Below are 19,483 nucleotides of genomic sequence, written 5' to 3' on the forward strand. Positions count from 1 at the left end.
TTATCACTTTGGGGCCAACGTAGAGTGTGTAAGAAGAGCTACTGACTGGGAATCTTCATTTAACTAGGATGTCTGGATTACAGGAAGAAACCTTGAAAGTCCTTGAAGCAGCTTGATGCTTAAGTCTTGTTTTTCCAGCCCTTGAATGCACTCCTTTGCTCTAGGAGTCAAAAAGGATCACAGCAGCAATAACTGCTAATTCACTTCTAGAAAGATGCCCTTTCCTCATATGAAAATGAAGTGCCAAAGTCTGGAGGCGGGGGAAGATAAAAGAAAATCTGCCGAATTATAAAGTAATTGCATAGCGAAGTACTTTGTTATTTTGTGATCATATTAGAGGAACTTAGTATGTTTCTCACAAGGCAGGTTGCATTTTCACTAGTGAATAATCTCTCTTCTCTGGTTTCTGTTCTTTTCCACCCACATCACTTGTGGCTGTTTGCTAATGATCCCAGCACCTGTAAAGGTGGGGCTGAGAAAAATGAAATTGCTTCATGTGTAGCTTGGGCCCTTGGGGCTCTCTCTGTCTCCAGGGAGAACTGGCCTGAGAAGCATCTTCCTACTAGGTTCTGTTAGGTGTGACAATGTATCTCCCTCTGTTCATAGGGTGTGGTTTGAAACAGTGAGACCAAGTAGGCTTGGCATTCACAGCACTGCCCGCGTTTTCTTTTTGTCAGATCCCCCTTGCACACTCTGCTTTCTTCATGCAAAATCGTAGTTCCCATTCAATAGCTTCTTTCTCAAAGTTCATGACTTGTTGGTTGATCTAGGTAAGAAAACTGAGGCTGTATTGCACAAAGAAAGAACAGGCAAAAACCTTCCTCCTGGATCTCAGAACATCTTGAACAGTATAATGTAGCACATAGCCTAGCACAGTAGGAACAAGTCTGCACTGTTTGTTGAGGTGGAGAGTGTAAAGTTCCTCCGGTATTAATAGGAAGCAATCTACCACTGAACTACATCTCCAGCCCTGAGGTCATTTCTTTCTTTCTTGTTACCAAAAAGTCAGACACTTAGCTTCTTCTTTCTATCATGAGGAAGTTCTCTCCCTCTCTATCTCTTCCTCTCCGTCCCCCTCTCTGTCCCTCCTCCCTTCTCTCTGTGTATGCATACATCTACACACTTACCTGGAGTCCTACTATTTCTGATCCTGGAGCTTTAAACTTGAGGGATCTTGGGAACAGCTCTGTGTTCCAATCTCAATGCTATCTGATTGCTCTTAAGCACTTATAGACAGAAAGCAACATAATGTTCGTGTAAGGAAAGGAACAAAGGTGAAGAGTCAGGACCCCCGTGCTTACTGCTAGTTCTAAGCCTGCAACTGGATTACAAGAGAGCACCCAAATCTATGTTATTCTGGGATTTGATGGTTCTATGTGGCTTTCTAGGTCTCTTTCTCTGGTCAAGTTCAGAGTGTCAGGATTCAGGAACTACATAGCCTTTCACTTCCATTAGAAAAGTGTAGACTGTGACATGTTCTGTGCTGGGTGTGACACAGAGGTCCGTGTCCAGTTTGCCTTGGAGATGGATGGCCAAATATAAACAGACCACGTGCATTTAAAGCTTCACACTTTGAACAATCCGTTTTAACCTTTCTGCGACCCAGTACCTGTGCCTAAAATAAGAATAACAATTGTTCAGTTACACCAAATGGCTATAAATATGAAGTGAGCCAATGCATATTAAATTCCCAGAGCTATGTCTGGAGTACTACAAAGGGTCAATAAGTGTTCATTTCTCTCTAGAAAATTCCCGGCAATGGGCTGTATGCCACAGGAAGGGAAGGGCAGTTTATTGTCTTCAGTGCAAAAATTTAATACAATTCTTTTGTTAAAAGTCCTCCCTAATCGTGGAAATGCTCTCCAAAGTGTATAATGCCTTATTAGTCTGTATTCATCTGTAATTTCTATTAAATAGCCACTTCACTGGTGCTCGGGAAGCTAAGATATAAACTAGAAATCTTCCCATAGCTACAATAATTGTTTTTCTCACAGAGTAAAGAAATTGATATTTGATTTTTTTTTTTTCTTTACTATAAAGGAGTCCTTCCCCTGTACAAAATTCAGTTGTTTGCTGGATTATTCAGATCACTTTGTCATTGGCAATCTCAAACTTATGACGTTTGGGGAATGATTAAAATGTGTTGTGTAGGAAGAAATTCCTACTTCAGTAAGTATAGATGTTCTCCCATCAAATGAGAAGAGGAAAAATAACAAAATTAGAGGTAGGAATGTTGTAAAAAACTAGAAAAAAATATTGATTCTGATTTTTGAACCTGATTCTCTTGGCATCTACCCGAGGTCATGTATGTTTAAAAAAGGCCATGCCGAATCCTAGGACCTATAGCATCTGCTCCATAGGAATTCTTGCTGACCAGCTAACTTTCAGTCTTCAGTCTTTGTTTCATTTGACTGACCTCTGTCATGCCAGCTAATAAATACATAAGTGATGATAGATAGATAGATAGATAGATAGATAGATAGACAGACAGACAGACAGACAGACAGACAGACAGACAGACAGACAGATAGATAGATAGATAGATAGATAGAGAGACAGACAGACAGATAAATAGATGGATAGATAGATAGATAGATAGATAGATAGATAGATAGATAGATAGATAGATAGATAGAAAAGAAGAAAGAAATGTGATGATAATCACCTTATAAGAGTAACTAAGAAACATTAACAGCAGCTTGTTCATGTTATTAGCTGGGCTTATCAAACCTTTCATCTAATTTCTAGGTTCTCTAGCAAGCATCCTGCAGATGCCTCCCCATGTCACTCCGAAACCACTGTTTTATATCTGTGTTTATATATTTATCAAGTTAACAAACTTAATTAACTTTAATTAACTTATAAAATTTTTAATGGTGCTATTGACTAATGATGCTTTTGGAAGAAACCGGAAAAGACTTTGGTTCAAGTCCATCTTACTACTTAGTCTATGACAATGATTTTAAACAATGGGACTCAAATAACTCAGTTTTCTCACCTACCTGGAGAGACACTGTTGAATGACAGTTAAATTTCACTGGTGAGAAGCAGGAATGCCTGTTAAGGGGAGGGCATGCTTCTAATGCAGCATGTAAGAATCTCTAACATAGCCTGCATGTCCTGGGAAGAACATTCACAGGCCATGCAGTTGCTGCTTCTTTGACTGTAGTGAATAAAGATGGAAAAGAAGATGTGCAGTTGACATTTAAGCCAAGTTCTCTCCTCTGCACTTTCACCACATTCATCATTAACCAGAAAGGGATTGAAAGGAGAGGTTTAAGTCTGCATTCTGCATCTAAATCCAATTCTTTGGTAGTGAGCACTTTATTAGTGGTGATTTGTAGTTAACATTTTTATCTTTATGATGGAAGAAATAAAAGCAATCATGAAGAAAATTATAAAGAGAAAAGTCTCATTTTCAAATTACTACAGATTTATGTCTTATAAAGAGTAAAAGAGGCATTTTTTTAAAGATGTGTTCATACACTACTGAGAGTTAAACTGTGTCCTATGTGTTTCAAGTAAAAACAATAAACCAGATACTACTATACTGCCAACATAGAGCAGGAGGCACATCTATACATTATGTCATTTGATTATGACAGCAGGGATGGAGCTTGTCAACGACATGTGGCTGCCCCGGTTTCTCATGACCATTAAGTGACAAAGCTCAGCTGCATAACACAAGGCTGTGATTCAAACTATGTGGAAATACCCCAAAATTTAAAATATCACCAACTCTGTGTTGAAACTCCACTATAAATAGTCCCCTGGCTATTTCTTGACTTGTTATAATGCAAGCCATTCAGCAATATGATAGAGATAAATATTTCCTTTTCAAAACATTGCACAAATACATGATTTCCTCCCTTTTCCCACCCTTTGGGAGAAATAGGAAAACAGCAAAGTAATAGGAACTTAGCTTCAAGCTAGACAAGCTTTCCTATCCTTTCAGCAATGACTAAAGAGAGTCCCTGGTTACTAGGGTGACCATAACAGACTCCATTAGATTCAAGCACAAAACTTGGGTTGCCTGGCTAGTGAATGCCAAGAAAAGCAAAGGAAAATATTATCATTGTTAAAATCATTTGATGTCTCTGACTAATGAAAACACATTGGCAAATTAAATTCGAACTGCCCAAAGGGCTCAGTTAAAACTATGAATTAGTACCACAATGACGGTAGTTCTGTCTGTAAAGGAAAAGGGAGCCAGGGCGGGGGGAGTCAAGGATGCTAAACTATTCTAAAGAGTGTTTAAATAACCAAAAGTTTTCAGTAGAAACCTTAGGCAAGCAGTCTAGGCTTGTTGTTGTTGTTGTTTTTGTTCAATTTTTAATGTAAATTTAATTTCTTCTAACCTTTTTCCTGTAGCTAAATAACCAAGTGATTGTTTTTGAGTCACATCATCCATGAACTCTAAAGATAGCACAGGCGTTTCCATCCAGTTTCTCATGAAATGCTAAGGTCATTTTCAAAATGTCTCTGGTGACTTTCATACCTTACCTGTAGGGCGCCCTTTCTGTGAGTGGGAGGAGCCAGAGGTGGAAAGAACTGGGGGATAAGCCAAACTCAGAATTACCTCTTGACCTAGCTTCCAAAATTACTGTGGGCCTGCCTGGAGATGTTCCTCCTGTCTCTGCTTGATTATTCCCAAAGCGGCATGTCCTTGCCAGGACCCATCCTACCTTATTACAAATGCAACTCTGATTATTGGGAGTGTTTTCTCATGTCCTGCCAAAACCTGCCTCCTCATGTTTTCTCTCCATTGTTCTTCATGGTATCCCTAGAACAACATGATTGACTCAACTTCCTTTCCCCTGGAATAGTCCCTTAGATAACTGGAGTCAACTGTCATGACTGCCCTTGGATACTGTTTTTTTTTTTTCCTCTCCAAACAAAACAGCCTTGATTTCCCTATTAGGTCATTAGGCAAGCAGACAAATGTTATAAGAAGAAGAAAGGTTGACACATAACTTCCATAAGAGAAGAACAATATAGTTTAGACATTATATTTTTAAAAGTAAAATGTGTTCAGTGAATGGTTGAGGTGTTGGGGGCATAACCGAAAGGTGGACACATTGTTAGTATATGCAGGGATCTAGATTCAAATACAAAGAAATAGAAACAGAACCAAGAAAGAAACAGAGCCAAGAAGGAGAAAGGTTAAAAGTCTTAGTTGCTATTGGGATGCACTATGTCTATACCTCGGACACCTGTACTCTACTGTCTTGTCAAAAATACCAATGTAACTTTCTCTAACTAACGCTTATCATGTCAGCTCGTGGTTCTATTTCACCAGCCCTCACCAGCTTGCCTTTATTTATTAGTTTGCTTAGCTATGATCAATGTCTACCTTAAGAAAGGCTTCTAGAAGAAAATATTGTCTTCCTACAAACAACTAGAAAGCGAATATAGAACAATAAGAATAAACAAAATGTCCACACAGCTATAAGAAAGTAAGATCCCAAGTTTGAAGCTATCCTGAGATACACAGCAAGTTCCTGTTTCAAAGAAAGAAAAAGAGAGAGAGAGAGAGGGGAGTTTTCCAAAGAATCATGAGGAAAGTAAATCTTCTATTCTTAGTTCATCACCAATATTTTTTTAGCCCCAAGCATACAGAGACCCTGGAACCTTGTCCTACTGAACAGGATCTATATAACAAGGTTCTGGAGTCATCCCTCTGCCCTTCTGTGTCTCCCATTTCTCTGCCAGCTCACCACTCGCTCTCCTTTTGTATATAATTTGTTACCGTTGGCACATCCAACCCCAATGCTTTGCCATGCTTTTCGTTATTAGGTCTTTTTCTACCTATAGCGCATCCTTTCTCCTTTTCCCCTCTTGTTATTCCACCTCCTCATCCCCTCTACTTCTTCACTGTTTACATCTGTCTTCTGTCTTCAAAGTTCTGCACTGTGAAGGCATGGTTCTGAGTATAGAGTACTCTTGAGAGAGCCACAGGAAAAGTCATCAGGGGCCTAGTGCCTCCGAGATGCCATTGCTGGTGCCCTCGGGTGGACAAGATCTTTAGGAACAAACTGACTGAAGCCAACTCCTGATAGGAGGAGACACAAATCAGCAGACAGCTGACTGAGAGCATGTTTCCTGACACACTCCCTGAGCAGCCCAGTCTCTTCTGGAACTAATCTATTTCTCAAGGGGAATCATAAATAGTTTCGGTGATTAGCTACTCACGATGAGGGGAAAAGGTTGAAGGTTTTACTGGTCTTGATTAGCAGCCAGCCAGCCCAGTGCACAGTTCCTAATAACCAGGGAATGTGTCATCACGGAATGAGGAAGGCTGCTGAAAAGGGAGGGTACCTAGACTACGGACTACCAAGGGTAAACCCTGCCATATGCCACCTCTCTGGTTCCCCGGAGAACAGCTCCTTTGCCACCATTAGTTTGAATTGGTCTTTTATCCACCCTTTTGCCATTAATTAAGATTTCATGATGTTCTTATCATCCTTTCTTAAGTATGAAGGACAGTGTATCTCTGTTTTTATTTCTCAAGCCAGGGTCTCTTGCAGACCACCCTAGCTCTGATCTCTGATATGTAGTTGAAAATAATCCTGACCTGATACTCATTCCTTAACTTCTCAGGGTTGATGGGTATGGGCTCTCATGCCAGGCTTCACAATCTGCCTTTGACTGTGCTTTTTCATACAAGAGATGAAACCCTTGCTTTCAGGCATAAGATTTCCTGCTTTGCTACATCTCTAGCATCATCACCTATCTTGAGAACCTGAGAGCTGTGTCTCTCTAACCCCATGTTTGACTTAATTGACCTCACTGGCTTTTCCCTCTGAGGGCTGACTCCCAGTGACCTAAGCGCTTGCCCTTCAGAGGTCCGAGAAGAGTAGGTTCTTTCCTGGTGAGCATTCCTTTCCCTATCTCAAGATTGGTGTCCGATAGGCAATGTTATTGGTTCATTTTCTGGGTTTCTTAATTATCAGCCACAAAGACTTGGCAAAGTGAGCTGCCCAGTGGAAAGGCAGCTACCCAAAAGCAACACGACTGTGTGAAATCAGTGCTCGTCCTAACAAACGGTGGCTCCACCTCTGCAGATAAGTCCAGTTCTGACACATCAAATCCACTTTGGAATCGATAAAAGCTCAAGGTGAATCCTCAGTTATGGAAATACTGCCCAATAGAGCTCCCAGGACTGTTCAGCTCTGACCATGTTCCCGTATTTACAACACCACAATAAGTATCTACAAGTGTCTACATTTCTGCTCTTTCTGGTAGGGACATGCATTCCAGAGTTTATTTGAATACAGATAAAATTCAAATGCCGGGGGAACAGGACTCCTAATCAAGGCTCTGGTTTTCTCTAGTGAGTCTGCTCCTAAATTGACATAGAAACCTGATACTCAGTGGCATTAGCCTCTTGGGAGTAAATGCTAAATGGCAAGGAGAGGCTTTCTAATCGCCTCTCTTCAGAGTAAACAAACCACAGGTTTCACATCCAGGTTGAGCCCCCCTCCTCTCCCCCCACCTTTACAAGAGTGAAAAAGGCTGATAATGCAGAGTGAGCTTAGATTCAGTGTCCTCGCTAAGCAGGGCTTCAGAAGCAATGTTTGCCCAGACACCATTAATTCCTTTTATCCCTTTGATGCGTCTGCTGTCTCCAGTGACAGGAAATTCTTATTTTTTTAAGAAACTAAAGCACAAAAAGGCAGTGAAAAAGCTACAAACTGATTTGGCAATAGCTAAGCAAGAGGCTGCCATCACTGTCCTGGAACTCAATGAGAAGATAATGACACTCTGTGAAGGAAGGCCTTTCCCTAGAGGTCAGTATTACCATGTGACAGGTGCACATTGGCCCCTCATTCTGGGTGATGCAAGTAGATTGGCAGTGTTGTGGCCTAAGAAGTATGCTGGCCCGGCCTGGCCTACCTCTGCTAGACAACACATGAGTTGAGACAGCACAGGAACTTCGAGCCCCTGGTTGGCTAGATTTGCTTTGACCTTTTGACAGGGAGATAATTGGATAGGCAGTTGTAGAGGGGAGGTCTCTGTATGTGGACAGCTGGGCTGAGATGCATCTAAGAAATGTCACTGGATAAGCTGGGTGGCAGAGAGGGAAGGGTGGAGCATAAGCTAAAGGTCAAGGCACTTCAAGACCTGGGGCTCTAGAACGGGGCCAATGGTTTGTGGAAAGATAAGTGCCTGTTGGCCAAGACAGGCACAAGGAAAGGAGAAATTATTTCCTGCCCGTAGCTAAAAGGAAGCAACCGGGAATGCTGTTTAGGAATGATGTCTGGGTAATTCAGAACAATCACAAGAGCTGTATAGGGGTGTGGACATGTCTGTATGAACAGGCGCACATGATAGGGTCTCTCACTGAACCTGGAGAAACTGCTTCAGATGCTCTGTCTGGCCAGCAAGCTTGAGGTGTTACAGACATGTGCCACTTGGCCTGGCTTTTTACGTGGGTGGGAAGGGTTCAAATCCAGTACCGTCTACATTAGTTTTTAAAGGTTTTTGTGGTGGTGGTATATCAGACATGGAAGATGTCATTACATAGCCCAAGTTGTTTTGATCTTTCAGTCCTCTCTCATCAGCCTTCAGGTACCATGATTGCAGGCATAGACCACAACGCTGGCTCAGAAAAAAATGAGATTTAGAAAAAACTAAAAAGACTTCTGCTATCAGGAATCCATAAGCCCACCAGGAGGGACAAACAAAACAGAAGACAGCAAAAATTCCCAAGGTGTCCTCGCTAACAATAACGCACATTAGTATCCCACAGTGTGTGCTAGTTTGCTGAGAATTTCACACATGCTTCTCAGAGTAACTACAGGATAAGTATACAGACAGACTCCAGTTGATGGTGGTCAGTTCATCCTAAGTTAGAAAGGAGCAAGCAGCCTTAGACAGGGAGCATTAGGGCATGCTAACACAGGTGCACCTCTCAGCTTCAATAGACCAAGAACATTTTTCTCTTTGGTCTATAGCAGCTCATTTCTGCCCAGTGATCTCGGTAAGCTCTGGTTCCCAAGGGCAAAGGTCACTATTTGATGTGTGCTTCCCCTGCAAAGCCAGGAACACGCCATTGTTCTTACTCAGGCTTCCTTTCTTACTCATAAGTAATGCTGGAAAAAGAGGAGCAGCTTGGGAACAAATGGAGAAGGAAGAAGTGGGCGATGAGGCTTCAGAAAGGGGACACTCCCTGCATCCCGACTCCACGGTGAAAACTTTAATATAAATTTGGTTTTCTATTTTTTTTCTTCCCCCCTTCATTTTTCAAGACGGGTTTCTCTGTGAGGCTCTGGCTGTCCTGGATCTTCCCATTAGACCAGACTGGCTTTGACCTCAGAGATCTTACTGCCTCTGCCTCCCAAGTACTAGGAGTAAAGGTATGTGCCACTGCTGCCGGCCTGAATTTCATTTTCAATTCTGGATAGCAATTTCCCAGAACACAACCAATATGTCATCACACTAAGGCCTCAAAACACACAGAAAGGCAAGTGTTTTCTTTTCCATCAAAGTATTATAGAAAGAGCTGTTTTTTACCAACATAAATTCTCACAAATTTCATAAGAGGATGTTCCTGTCAACTTAAATGTCATTACATGAGGCACTATCCCAAAGTTCCAATGGTCACATAAAAGAAGCCAGCAGTCATGCTAGAACACCGGAGGACAGTCTCCAGCTTACTCGACCCAGTCTTTCCGCTTCTAGGCTGCTCAGTAAGCCTGCTGCACAAGTGTTATCGTGAACTGTCTAGTTTCAACTCTTTTTCATTTTGGCCCAAATGGAATTTTGTGCTCTTTAGGACTAAACTGGGTCCTTGAATCATGTACGTTTAGTCATTTGTTTTCAATTAGCATATAAGTTGTTAGATATCATGATATTTTCAAAGTCTTTAAAGGCATGGGGTACTTCATGAATTCACATGCCATCCTTGGGGGGCCATGCTAACCAGCCCTCTATGACTCCAGTTTAGCCTACATGGTTCTGAAGTACACCTTGGATATTCTAATAGGTCAAACTTTAAATAATATTGAAGGGAAGAAAATAATAAACTGTCTTCATGATCTGATACACTGATAGAAAGATATAAATACAATTTTAGAATCCATTAAAAGGCCCATTGTTGCTTTTCTTATTTGGTGAGGAAAATGAATCACCAGGCTGTCACTAGTTCATTATTTATTTATTTATTTATTTATTTATTTATTCATGTGTTGACTGCGTGTGAATGTATGCACCATGCATCTATCTCCAGGAGCCTGGAGATGCCTGATCCTCTGGAAGTGAAGTTCCCGGCTATTGTGAGCTTCCACGTGGGTGCTGGAAACCGAACCTGACCAGACACAGGTCTACTGCAAGACTAGTAAGTGCTCTTAACCTCCGAGAAACCTTTTCACCCTTTTGCAGTCAATATTTATTGTGTGAAAGGATATCTAGTAGCTTTAATGTCTTGTATGTAGCCACAGAGAAATTCTTTCTCTCTCCCTCTCCCTATCCTCCTGCCCCCATGTCTCTCTCTGTCTGTGTGTGTGTGTGTTTGTGTGTGTCACAGGCTTGTACACACACACGTGCACACACACACACACATTTAAACTTACAACATTATGTCTTTCTCCATTTTCTTGGATCTTTTTGGTAAAATGTTTGATTGGAGCTCTTAGATCAAATGGCAGATGCTCCAAGCCTAAGGGCTTAAAGAGAAAGAGTGCTTTGTGATTCTTGGAAACAAATCAAGAAAGAGAGTACTATTAGCTAATGAAGTAGAGTCCTGGTACCCTAAGGACATTCTTTACTATTTATCTCTGCTTCTTTCTGTGTTGAGACTTTTCTGTCTTCATAGAACTTAGTAGGAAGAGAAGCCTGAGTACAGGCAGCAATGGTCTGCCTTTATCATCTCTGATAAAAAGCAAGTATTTTCCTAGTAGTGACGAAAGTGACTTGAATTGACTTGAGTTGGGTACCCATCCTTGGGTATCCTTGTGACCAAGGCTGGGGAAGGCTGCATGGATAAGAAGGTATCCACCACTGGGTGGCAGGGTAGAGGGAAAACCTGGTGGGGAACAAGTCCTCGGCCTGGCAGCTCCCACTGGGAAGCATAGAGCTGGAGTTGAAAGAAGGGCCATTTCATTACTAGAGTGGAGAAGACAGACCAATACTAGTACCAGTACACTCTGAGCTAGTGGTCAAATAAAATATAATCAAATACATTCTGAGTCATTCACGCCAGGAACGTTTACGCCTTAAAAGTAGTTTGACATTGTTGTTGTGTTGCTTTGCTTTGTTTTTGTCAACAGAAGATAAAATCATGCTTCTGGAAATAACTATCTAAGCGGTGTAAGTCTAGAGCGCCTAAGAGCTGAAGTGAAGTTTGAGGTAGGCATCCCCTTCTAGCCTCTGTTGGTGACACGGTGGCTGCCTGCCACTTTGGCCGGCTTATTGTAACAGTTCACACTAAAGGGAGGGCAGGTTGTAAGTAGCAGGTCATGTCACTGGATTACTGTGACACTGCTTCTCTGTCAGAATTACACACTGAGACTCACAAGTTGAACAGACTAGTGGAATATTTCCAAATAAAACAGAAATCCCTGCTACCCACACATACCATATTTTCCTTGTTTGCTTTGTTTTCTGAGTAATCGGCTTGCCTTTCAGACCTTCAGATCAGAGTTTGTGTTGCAGAATATTAGGAATACCTTTATACATATTCATACTCGAATTGAGAGAACAGTAAGAGGCCAAACTGTTTTTCGTTTTTATTTCCTTACACACGAGTTCAGCTGAGAATAAAAACACCCTTGTTATAAAACTAGCACAGCAGGAATCTCACAGCCAGTCTTTGTTGGTTTTCTTTTGTTCACATAGTCTCAACACAAGGCAGATTCCTTCTGTCGTTCCCAGAACCCGCCCCTGAAGTGCTTACAGCTTTGTTTACCGCAAGAAAGAGTTGGAATCCAGGCGTGCGAGGGTTCTCAAACTCGGGGTGGGTCTACTCTTTAAACCACAATGTGTAGGAACTGAACAATCTTTCTGTTCTTTGCTTTAGTAGAATTGAGTTACTCAACTGGGAAAGAGGGGTTAAAGTGGCGTAATATGTGACGGACGACCTAAGGGGGAAGATTGTTTCAGCTCATGGTTTCTGCAGTCTCAGCCCATTTGGCTTCTTTGTTTCTGGGCCTATGTGATGAGGACATCCTAGCGGTACAGTCCAGTTTCAAGGCAGGATGAAGGCTGGGGAGCAAAGAGAAGAAGGGCGTGGCCTGGCCAAGTCTGCACTCAAAGCCACTCCCAGTGACCTACTTTTTCAAACAAGTCCCCTCCTCCTACCGTTTCCAGCCCCTCCCAACCAGCCATCTGTTCAAACTGGACTGCATCCATGGACTGAACCATTGGTCCAGTTAGCACACTCACACTCGTAGCTAATCCTCCCTGGAAATGCCCGTACGTGTGCACTTTCCCATCCTCACCCAAGTTACTTCACAAAGTATCTTACCTACCCAATCCTGTTGTTGGCTGAGTGCAGTCCCTTGATAGCAGGTAGGTTCCTCTTTTTAACCAAGAGAGATATGTCAAGCTTGCTTCCTGAATCGCATTAATTAAGAGCATTTAGAGAGCGGTCATTTTGATAGTTACTAGACTGAGTTCCATCTTGAAAAAGTATCCTGTGGGTAGAGATTTTGAGCAATGGCACCCTGTGCTCATCTACAGCTTTTTCAAAGGCTGCAGGTTCTTCAGACCAGAAAAGATGGCTTGACTGGAAGTGTTATACAGACACCCTTCCTTCTGAACAGAAGATCCTATCTTACCAGTCAACCCAAAGTTGTATAAAAAGTGGCCAGGACAACCCTGAACCTCACTGTGTAAACCATTGTGAATCCTTCACACAGCACTACTGAATGCCCGTGTCTTTAAATGGCAAGGGGCTCACTTTGTTGTCTGCTGAGAACAGATAGGCAGCCTGCATTTCTACTGCCTGCACTGGATGTCTTTACCTTCATATATACATACATACAAACATGCATGCATGCATGTATATATACTAAGACATCAGGGAAATAAAAGATGATTTCTCTCCCAGCAGGCATCAGTCCCCAACATATTTGCAGAAAAAGTCCAGCAGCACCACAGAATCTTCTTATGCAGAAGCTCTTCTGAGGTGGGCTCATTTCTATTTGGAGCAGTAAGAGCCAGCACTCAACGGCAGGGAGGCTGGGATGGCATGGGTGTGAGAACATCAGGGTTGCTTCCCAATATAGGCTTTCCAGGGGTTTACTCTGTCACTCACAGAAACAGGATTCATTTAGCCACTGTGGGTTATCCAGTCTCTCCACCAAACTTACCCCCAGAGAGACCCACTGAACCCCAAATCCAAAGCTTTCTCACTGCTTTTGGAAGTCTCTAAGAGGTGTGACAATGTCCCCCAGGGTCCCTCACAAAGACAGCAATCCATTGCACAAAAATCCCAAGAAACAAAAGCTGCTCCATCCAGCTGATGGCTGGCCCCTAATTTGTCATGTATAAATTAAGGTGACATGACTTTCCTTTTCAAAATGACAATTCAGAGACCCCCAGGTACACAAAAAATTAACCATGTAAACTAGGTCTAGATGAGGACGTTATTGGCTGCAAGTGACAGGAACTGAAATAAAACCAGTCTGAGCAGGAAGCAAAGTTTTAACTGCCAAGGCTGGCTTGGAGGCTGGGCCCTGGGTCTGGTAACTGCTCAGCTGGTTCCTCTGTGGGTGTTGGCCCCATCTAAGGCAGGCATAGGCTAGGGACAGGTTCCCAGGCTGTCTGAGCTGGCTCCCAGTCTGCACTGACCATCTGCTCTTTCAGCCTGGGCAGATCAACCTTCCTCTCCTTTCTGTAACAGAGCACCATTTTCCTCTGGAAACCCCTCGCCTATTTTCCGTATGGAACTGACAGGTTAGGTGTCTTCTCCCTTGAAGAGAGTTTGAATGTAAGTTAGCCAATCACCAATCACACTTGCTTTTCTTAGGACCCTGAATCTTGAGCTCAGCTGACGTTGGCACTCGATGGGGTGTGGGGAGAGGGAGAGGGTGTGGATTGCCATGGGCACCAGACATAGCACACACATAGAAAAACACATTATTCTGGAAGTTGGCCCCTGGCCACTGAGGAAACTGATGGTTTCTGGTGCCTATGTCTCAGCTGGGGCCTCACACTCTTTTCCTTAATCAATGCCCTCCTTCAATTCTGGCCATCTTAAATATTCTTCAAAATTAACACTATACATTTTCCTAAGGGAGGTATTGGTTCGTAGTGTTTGAAAAAAAAAAAAAAAAAAAAAAAAAAAAAAAAAAAAAAAAAAAGTCATACTTTACATCTAATTCTAGGGAGCCCAGTTTCTTTAGTGAAGTCTAGAGGAAATATCAGGGAAGGAATTGGACAGTACCTAAACTGTGTTGCTGTTCCTTAGCCACTTGTCATGGTCAAGGTGATAGGATTTTATCATGGGCCACACCTGAGCCTTGTGCCAGAGGACAAGGGCCCAGGAACATAATGGGATAAGAGAAGAACGGGAAGCTTTTGAGGCTGAAGAGAAGTGTACCCTGTCTCGGTCTCCTGTAGTCTGCTTTTCTTAAACCTCGTAAAAGCAGAGAGCAGAACCATTTGCTGTCCCATTAGGAGAGAACACGGTGTCGTCCCTCTCTCCTTATCAGTTTCATTGCTGTTTATTTAGGCTCTTCCTTTATGAACATTCTGGAAGTCTGTTTTTTTTTTTTTTTTTTCTAATGAGCAGAAGGTAAGAGGATGCACTCTGAAGCTTTCAGCTGGAGACCAGCATGCAGTAGCCAAGGCAGCTGTGGGAACTCAGTGTCGTCAGGACCCCTCGGTCTTTTGTTTGGGAGACTAATTTTGGAAGTACAGCATTATCAGGAAATGGTACTCCCTTCCTTCTGTCTATCCCTAAGGAATGTCTCATTTCCTTTTTCTTTCTTTTTTTCTTCTTTTTTTAAACGTCTCTTGGGTTTCATATCCAGAGAGGTTGAAGGAAAGGGCAAGCATAAGCTAAATGTCAGACGAGGCACGTGGGAATGGGGCCGTGGTCCGTCAGAGACTTCCTACTTCACTGTGGTCACTGCGGTGCGCGCTGCCAGAACTCTTGTTAACCACTGCAGCTGAGGGCATAGGAGGAAGGCGAGCTCTTCCAGGAAATTCACTCAGCAATGTCCGGCACACCTTCAGTAAATAACAGCAGGTGGATGCTCTGGACACTTTGGGGCTACAAAGAATTGCCAAACCCCTCTTAAAACCAATGCAGCTGTCACTCCTTCAAACCTCCTGTTGACAAAGGGGAGACTATATGTGATGCCTCTTCTTCGGCTCCTCCGGAATGTCTCTGGAGTTTATTCAGGAACTTGATGCATTCTGACAAGATGCTGAGGGTTAGAGATTATTCACATCAGCCATGTGGGTAAATTGGTGTGAAGGCAGATGTTTGAGGGGACATGGGCTCATCAACTCCAGTGTATAAAAGATACAAAAAAGACAGACAGATAGATTAGATAGATAGATAGACAGTCAGACAGATAGATAGATAGATAGATAGATAGATAGATAGATAGATAGATAGACAGATAGATAGTAGATAAGTAGACAAAAAAGGAAGAGGAAAAATCCCTTATCCAGTGTGACACATGGGAAAGCTCTGTATTTACTTCTCAGATGGAGTTATACATGTGCTGTAATCTATGTAATAAGTGTATTGACAGCCATGTGCACACACATTGGTCTAGAAAGAAATGTCAGTTTTTAAAGTGGCATCATCTGCATCATATTACCACACTGTACCTTCAGCTTCCCAAATCAAATGCAATCACACAGAACACATACCTAAAATAAAGATCCACAAGACAGAGTTATGACTCGGTAGTAGAGGACCTCCTTAGCTCTACTGTTAGGCTCTGGATTAGTACAAGAATAATTTAAGAAAGATGGATGCTGAGAAAAGAGGAGGAGAAGAAAGAGAAGAAGGGAGGAGAGGGGTGGTGAGTAGAGAAGAGGAGAGAATAGAAGAGAGAAAAAAAGGGAGAGAGGAGAAGGGGAGGGGAGGAGGAAGAGGAGAGGAGAAAGGAGGGCAGAGGGGAGAGAAGGGGAGAGGAGAAGAGGAGGAGAGGAGAGAAAAGAAAGAGGAGGGGAGAGGAGGGGAAGAAAAAAGGGAGAAGAAGGGAGGGGAAAGAGGAGAGGGAAGAGGAAGACTAGAGTAGAGGAGGCATGAAGTAAGAGGAGGATAATAGAAAAGAAGAACAAGAGAGGGTATGTGTGAATAGTTGTTTATGGTGTAGCTGAGTCCTCAGAAGGTGTTAGCACATGGCAGTGGGAGAAATGAAACCTAGAGGATGAACCGTTCACTCTGATCTGCACAAGCATCCCATCTTCCCGAACCACTGGCTGATGAAGCACAAAGCCTTCTGGCGCACTAGGAAGTCCTGGCACGCAGCTGCATCATCTCCACAAGGGCGCAGTGGTCAAGAGTCTGCTCCACCAAGTGTGGCCTGGATGTACTCTGAGGGCCACATTTTCCACCCCTATTCCTAGTGAACAAGGAAGGAATCGTGTCCAGAGACTAGAGAATTTTATTTGGAGTCTGCCAACTAAAGGAGGGAAGGTTCTACAGCAACAGTCTGAACTCGGATTATTATAAACTGTCAATTATAACTCAGAAAAGTGAATTTCTGAAGCCAAAAGAAGGCTACAGGAGGCAGTAGAAAATTGTGTGTATGTGTCATGGGTAGAAAAAAGCAGGAATGCCTGATTTCTCAGAGGCAAAGCAAGTACTTCATGGTGTGTGTGTGTGTGTGTGTGTGTGTGTGTGTGTGTGTGTGCATGTGTATGTTTACATGCATATATATGTATAATTTTATAATGGTTATTTAAGAATTTCATAGAAACATGCAGTGTATTTTTATCAAATTCAGCCATTTTTCCCCAATGGCTCCTCCCTTACTTCATGATCTTTTTGTTTGTTTATCACTCACCATTCCCAATTCATGTTGGTCAAATACTCATGGGAGAGGGACCAGTCACTGGAGCATGGTCTGCCTCCCAGGGTCTACACTCATCCCTTCTCACACAAGTATCGACTGTCAATAATTCCTCGTGTAGATGTAGGGGGACCCATGAGCCCTTCTCCTCCCTGTTGGAATATTGACCAGCACTGAGGTAAAAACATAGCTTTTGCCTCAAAGGGGAAAATTAATTCTGATGCCAAATGTGAGTGGCCATGGCCCAGGATCACAGGTTTATGTTACCCTGAATTTCATGTTCCAAGATGAAATAGTTTCAAGAGGTTTTTGTAGCAACAACAACAACAAATGGTCCTCAGATACATTGGTAGAGGTATTGGTGAGGTAGGCTTCAGCAGAGTGGAGAAATCTGGGCTACAGGTTTCAGGTGTTATCAGATGTCATTGTTAGCTTTTGTGTTGGAGGAAGCTAATGATCTGCTAAGTTGACAGATTTCAAGGGGTTTTTAATTTCTTAGTCAGAGGATGTTGGGTCCTGTAGTGTTGGTAAGGAATGGCTATGCCAAGTGGCTAAGTAAATTTCTTCTTAAAGCCAACTCATTTCCAATGTACATTTATATTATTTGTATAAGAATCTATGCCACAATTAGTATTTATTTAATTTTACCTTTTTATATGTTATTAATGAATTTATACATAAAAATCATTTGCTGTTTTTCCTACTTACTCTGTAGACCAGACTGGCCTCAAACTCAGAGATGTGCCTGCCTCTGCCTCCTGACTACTGAGACTGAAGGCTACCGTGTCATCGTCATTTGCTGTTTTTAAGATTGTTAACTTTTGGTTCAAAAATCAAACTAGGTACAATGATTGGCAAACACAAGAGTCTTATTATTTTTTAAGGAGTCTGGGACAGCAGGATCATTTGATCCTAGGAATGTGAGGTCAGTGTAGATAATCTGAAGAAACTATCTCAAATACAAGGAAACACTACTTAATTTTACTTTATGTTTTAGAAATATAATTTCACTATGTAATGTCAGCCTTGTCGATCCTCCTACCCTAACCTTCTGGGTGCTGAGATTAAAGGCATGTGCCACCGAGCCTAATGGAATTAAGACTCTAGAAGATGAAAGATGCATTCAAGGATGGACTGCTAGAATCACCAAGGAAAACAAAAATGAAAATAGTTAAAGGGTGCTGTCCCACTATCCCACAAAGGATGTGGGCGTGGAGTAAGTTTAGTTCCAGCAGCAAAATAGGACAGTAAAGTTTGCAGAGCAGAAAAAAAAAAAAAAAAAAAAGAATTCAGAATCCATTTCAGAGAGACTGGCCCACCTATGGCGTCCTCTCCTCCAGGTTAGGAGTCCAATAGAAGAGGGTGGGAACTATGACTTAAGACAAAGAGCTACAGTATGTGTGCTACAATAATGACCAAACTGGCAAGATATGGTTCTGGCATAATAAATTTAAAGTCAGCTCCACACCAGGGAACTCATGCCTAGCACTGTAAATCTGAAGTAGAAAGCATGATTGGGAGGCTCATGGACCCCAGGAGTGAATCTACCACTCCTATTTTACTAAATAGACATAGTATAAAATGCACTCTAAATGTATATCTATCCATGGATTGGATGCAATAACAGGTACAAGAGAGAGGGGACAAAAGTGACACATAGAGACTACACCTTAAGACAAAGAGGTGACACTATAAAATTCTTTCTTCTTGGCATGCCAGAGTGTCATACAGGCAATTCTAAAAGAACATTGCTGAGCCAATCCTTGGGGTCGGTTTTCTTCAGGGATATAGAATATGGGAAAGTGCCCCATGCTCCAGTAAATGGTCCAACACTGAAGAGCACATGAAGTTGAGTGAGAATCATGGTTTGGGTCATAGAGGGGTATGAGGAGGGGAAGGGAATGGGCTCTAGATTATAGAAGTGTATATATGGGTGTGGATGAACTGCTCAGTGATTCAAAATGGAAGGTAAGCTCCACGGAAAAACCCACCAAATGAGAATAAATGAGGTGAAAACTAGAATATCCACACTTGAAGGTAAGGTTGATAAATTTGAACATTCAGCATGCAACAAAGATAAATTAAGAAGAAGATGAGACTCCACTGAAGCAACAAATTATAGGTCCTGGTTGTAAAAGGGGTAAAATAATTTCAAGCTAAAGGCAGAGTTTGGGGTTTCACTTGACTCTGGGCATTTTTAAGTTTCCCTTCATATTTCTTTGACAAACACAGTGTACCGGGATGTGTGAGATATGATGAAAGCAATCTTAAGAGGAAGGTTTGACTATAAATGTGTTTATTTAAGAATGGAGAAATCTTAAATAAGTAGCTTAACGTTTCCCCACACTGTTGTGTTTTGAATAAAAATAGTCTCTATAGGCTCATATATTGGAGTTCTTGGTTAGTTAGTTAGCCATTTAGGAGGTGTGGCCTTGTTGGAGGAGCTGAGTAGCTGGGGCTGGCTTTGAGATTTCAAAAGCCCATACCAGGCCCAGATTTGC

The 19,483-nt window shown here is 42.2% G+C and overlaps 1 protein-coding gene across 2 annotated transcripts in view; it reads left to right on the forward strand.

Annotated features, from left to right (window-relative positions):
* The window catches only part of CCDC192 (coiled-coil domain containing 192), a gene marked incomplete at both ends in the record, with an annotated part of 188,888 nt that overhangs the window by 120,105 nt on the left and 49,300 nt on the right, over positions 1 to 19,483 (forward strand). Inside the window, one exon of one of the 2 annotated variants that reach the window (XM_080919879.1) lies at positions 7,658 to 7,790. The exons of the other annotated variant lie outside the window; for it this stretch is intronic. Coding sequence (XP_080776005.1) covers positions 7,658 to 7,790 — 133 coding nt within the window. The remainder of the gene's footprint in view (positions 1 to 7,657; positions 7,791 to 19,483) is intronic. 2 annotated transcript variants of the gene reach the window in all.

The sequence above is a fragment of the Micromys minutus genome, assembly GCF_963924665.1.
Source record: "Micromys minutus genome assembly, chromosome: 8".
NCBI lineage: Eukaryota > Metazoa > Chordata > Mammalia > Rodentia > Muridae > Micromys > Micromys minutus.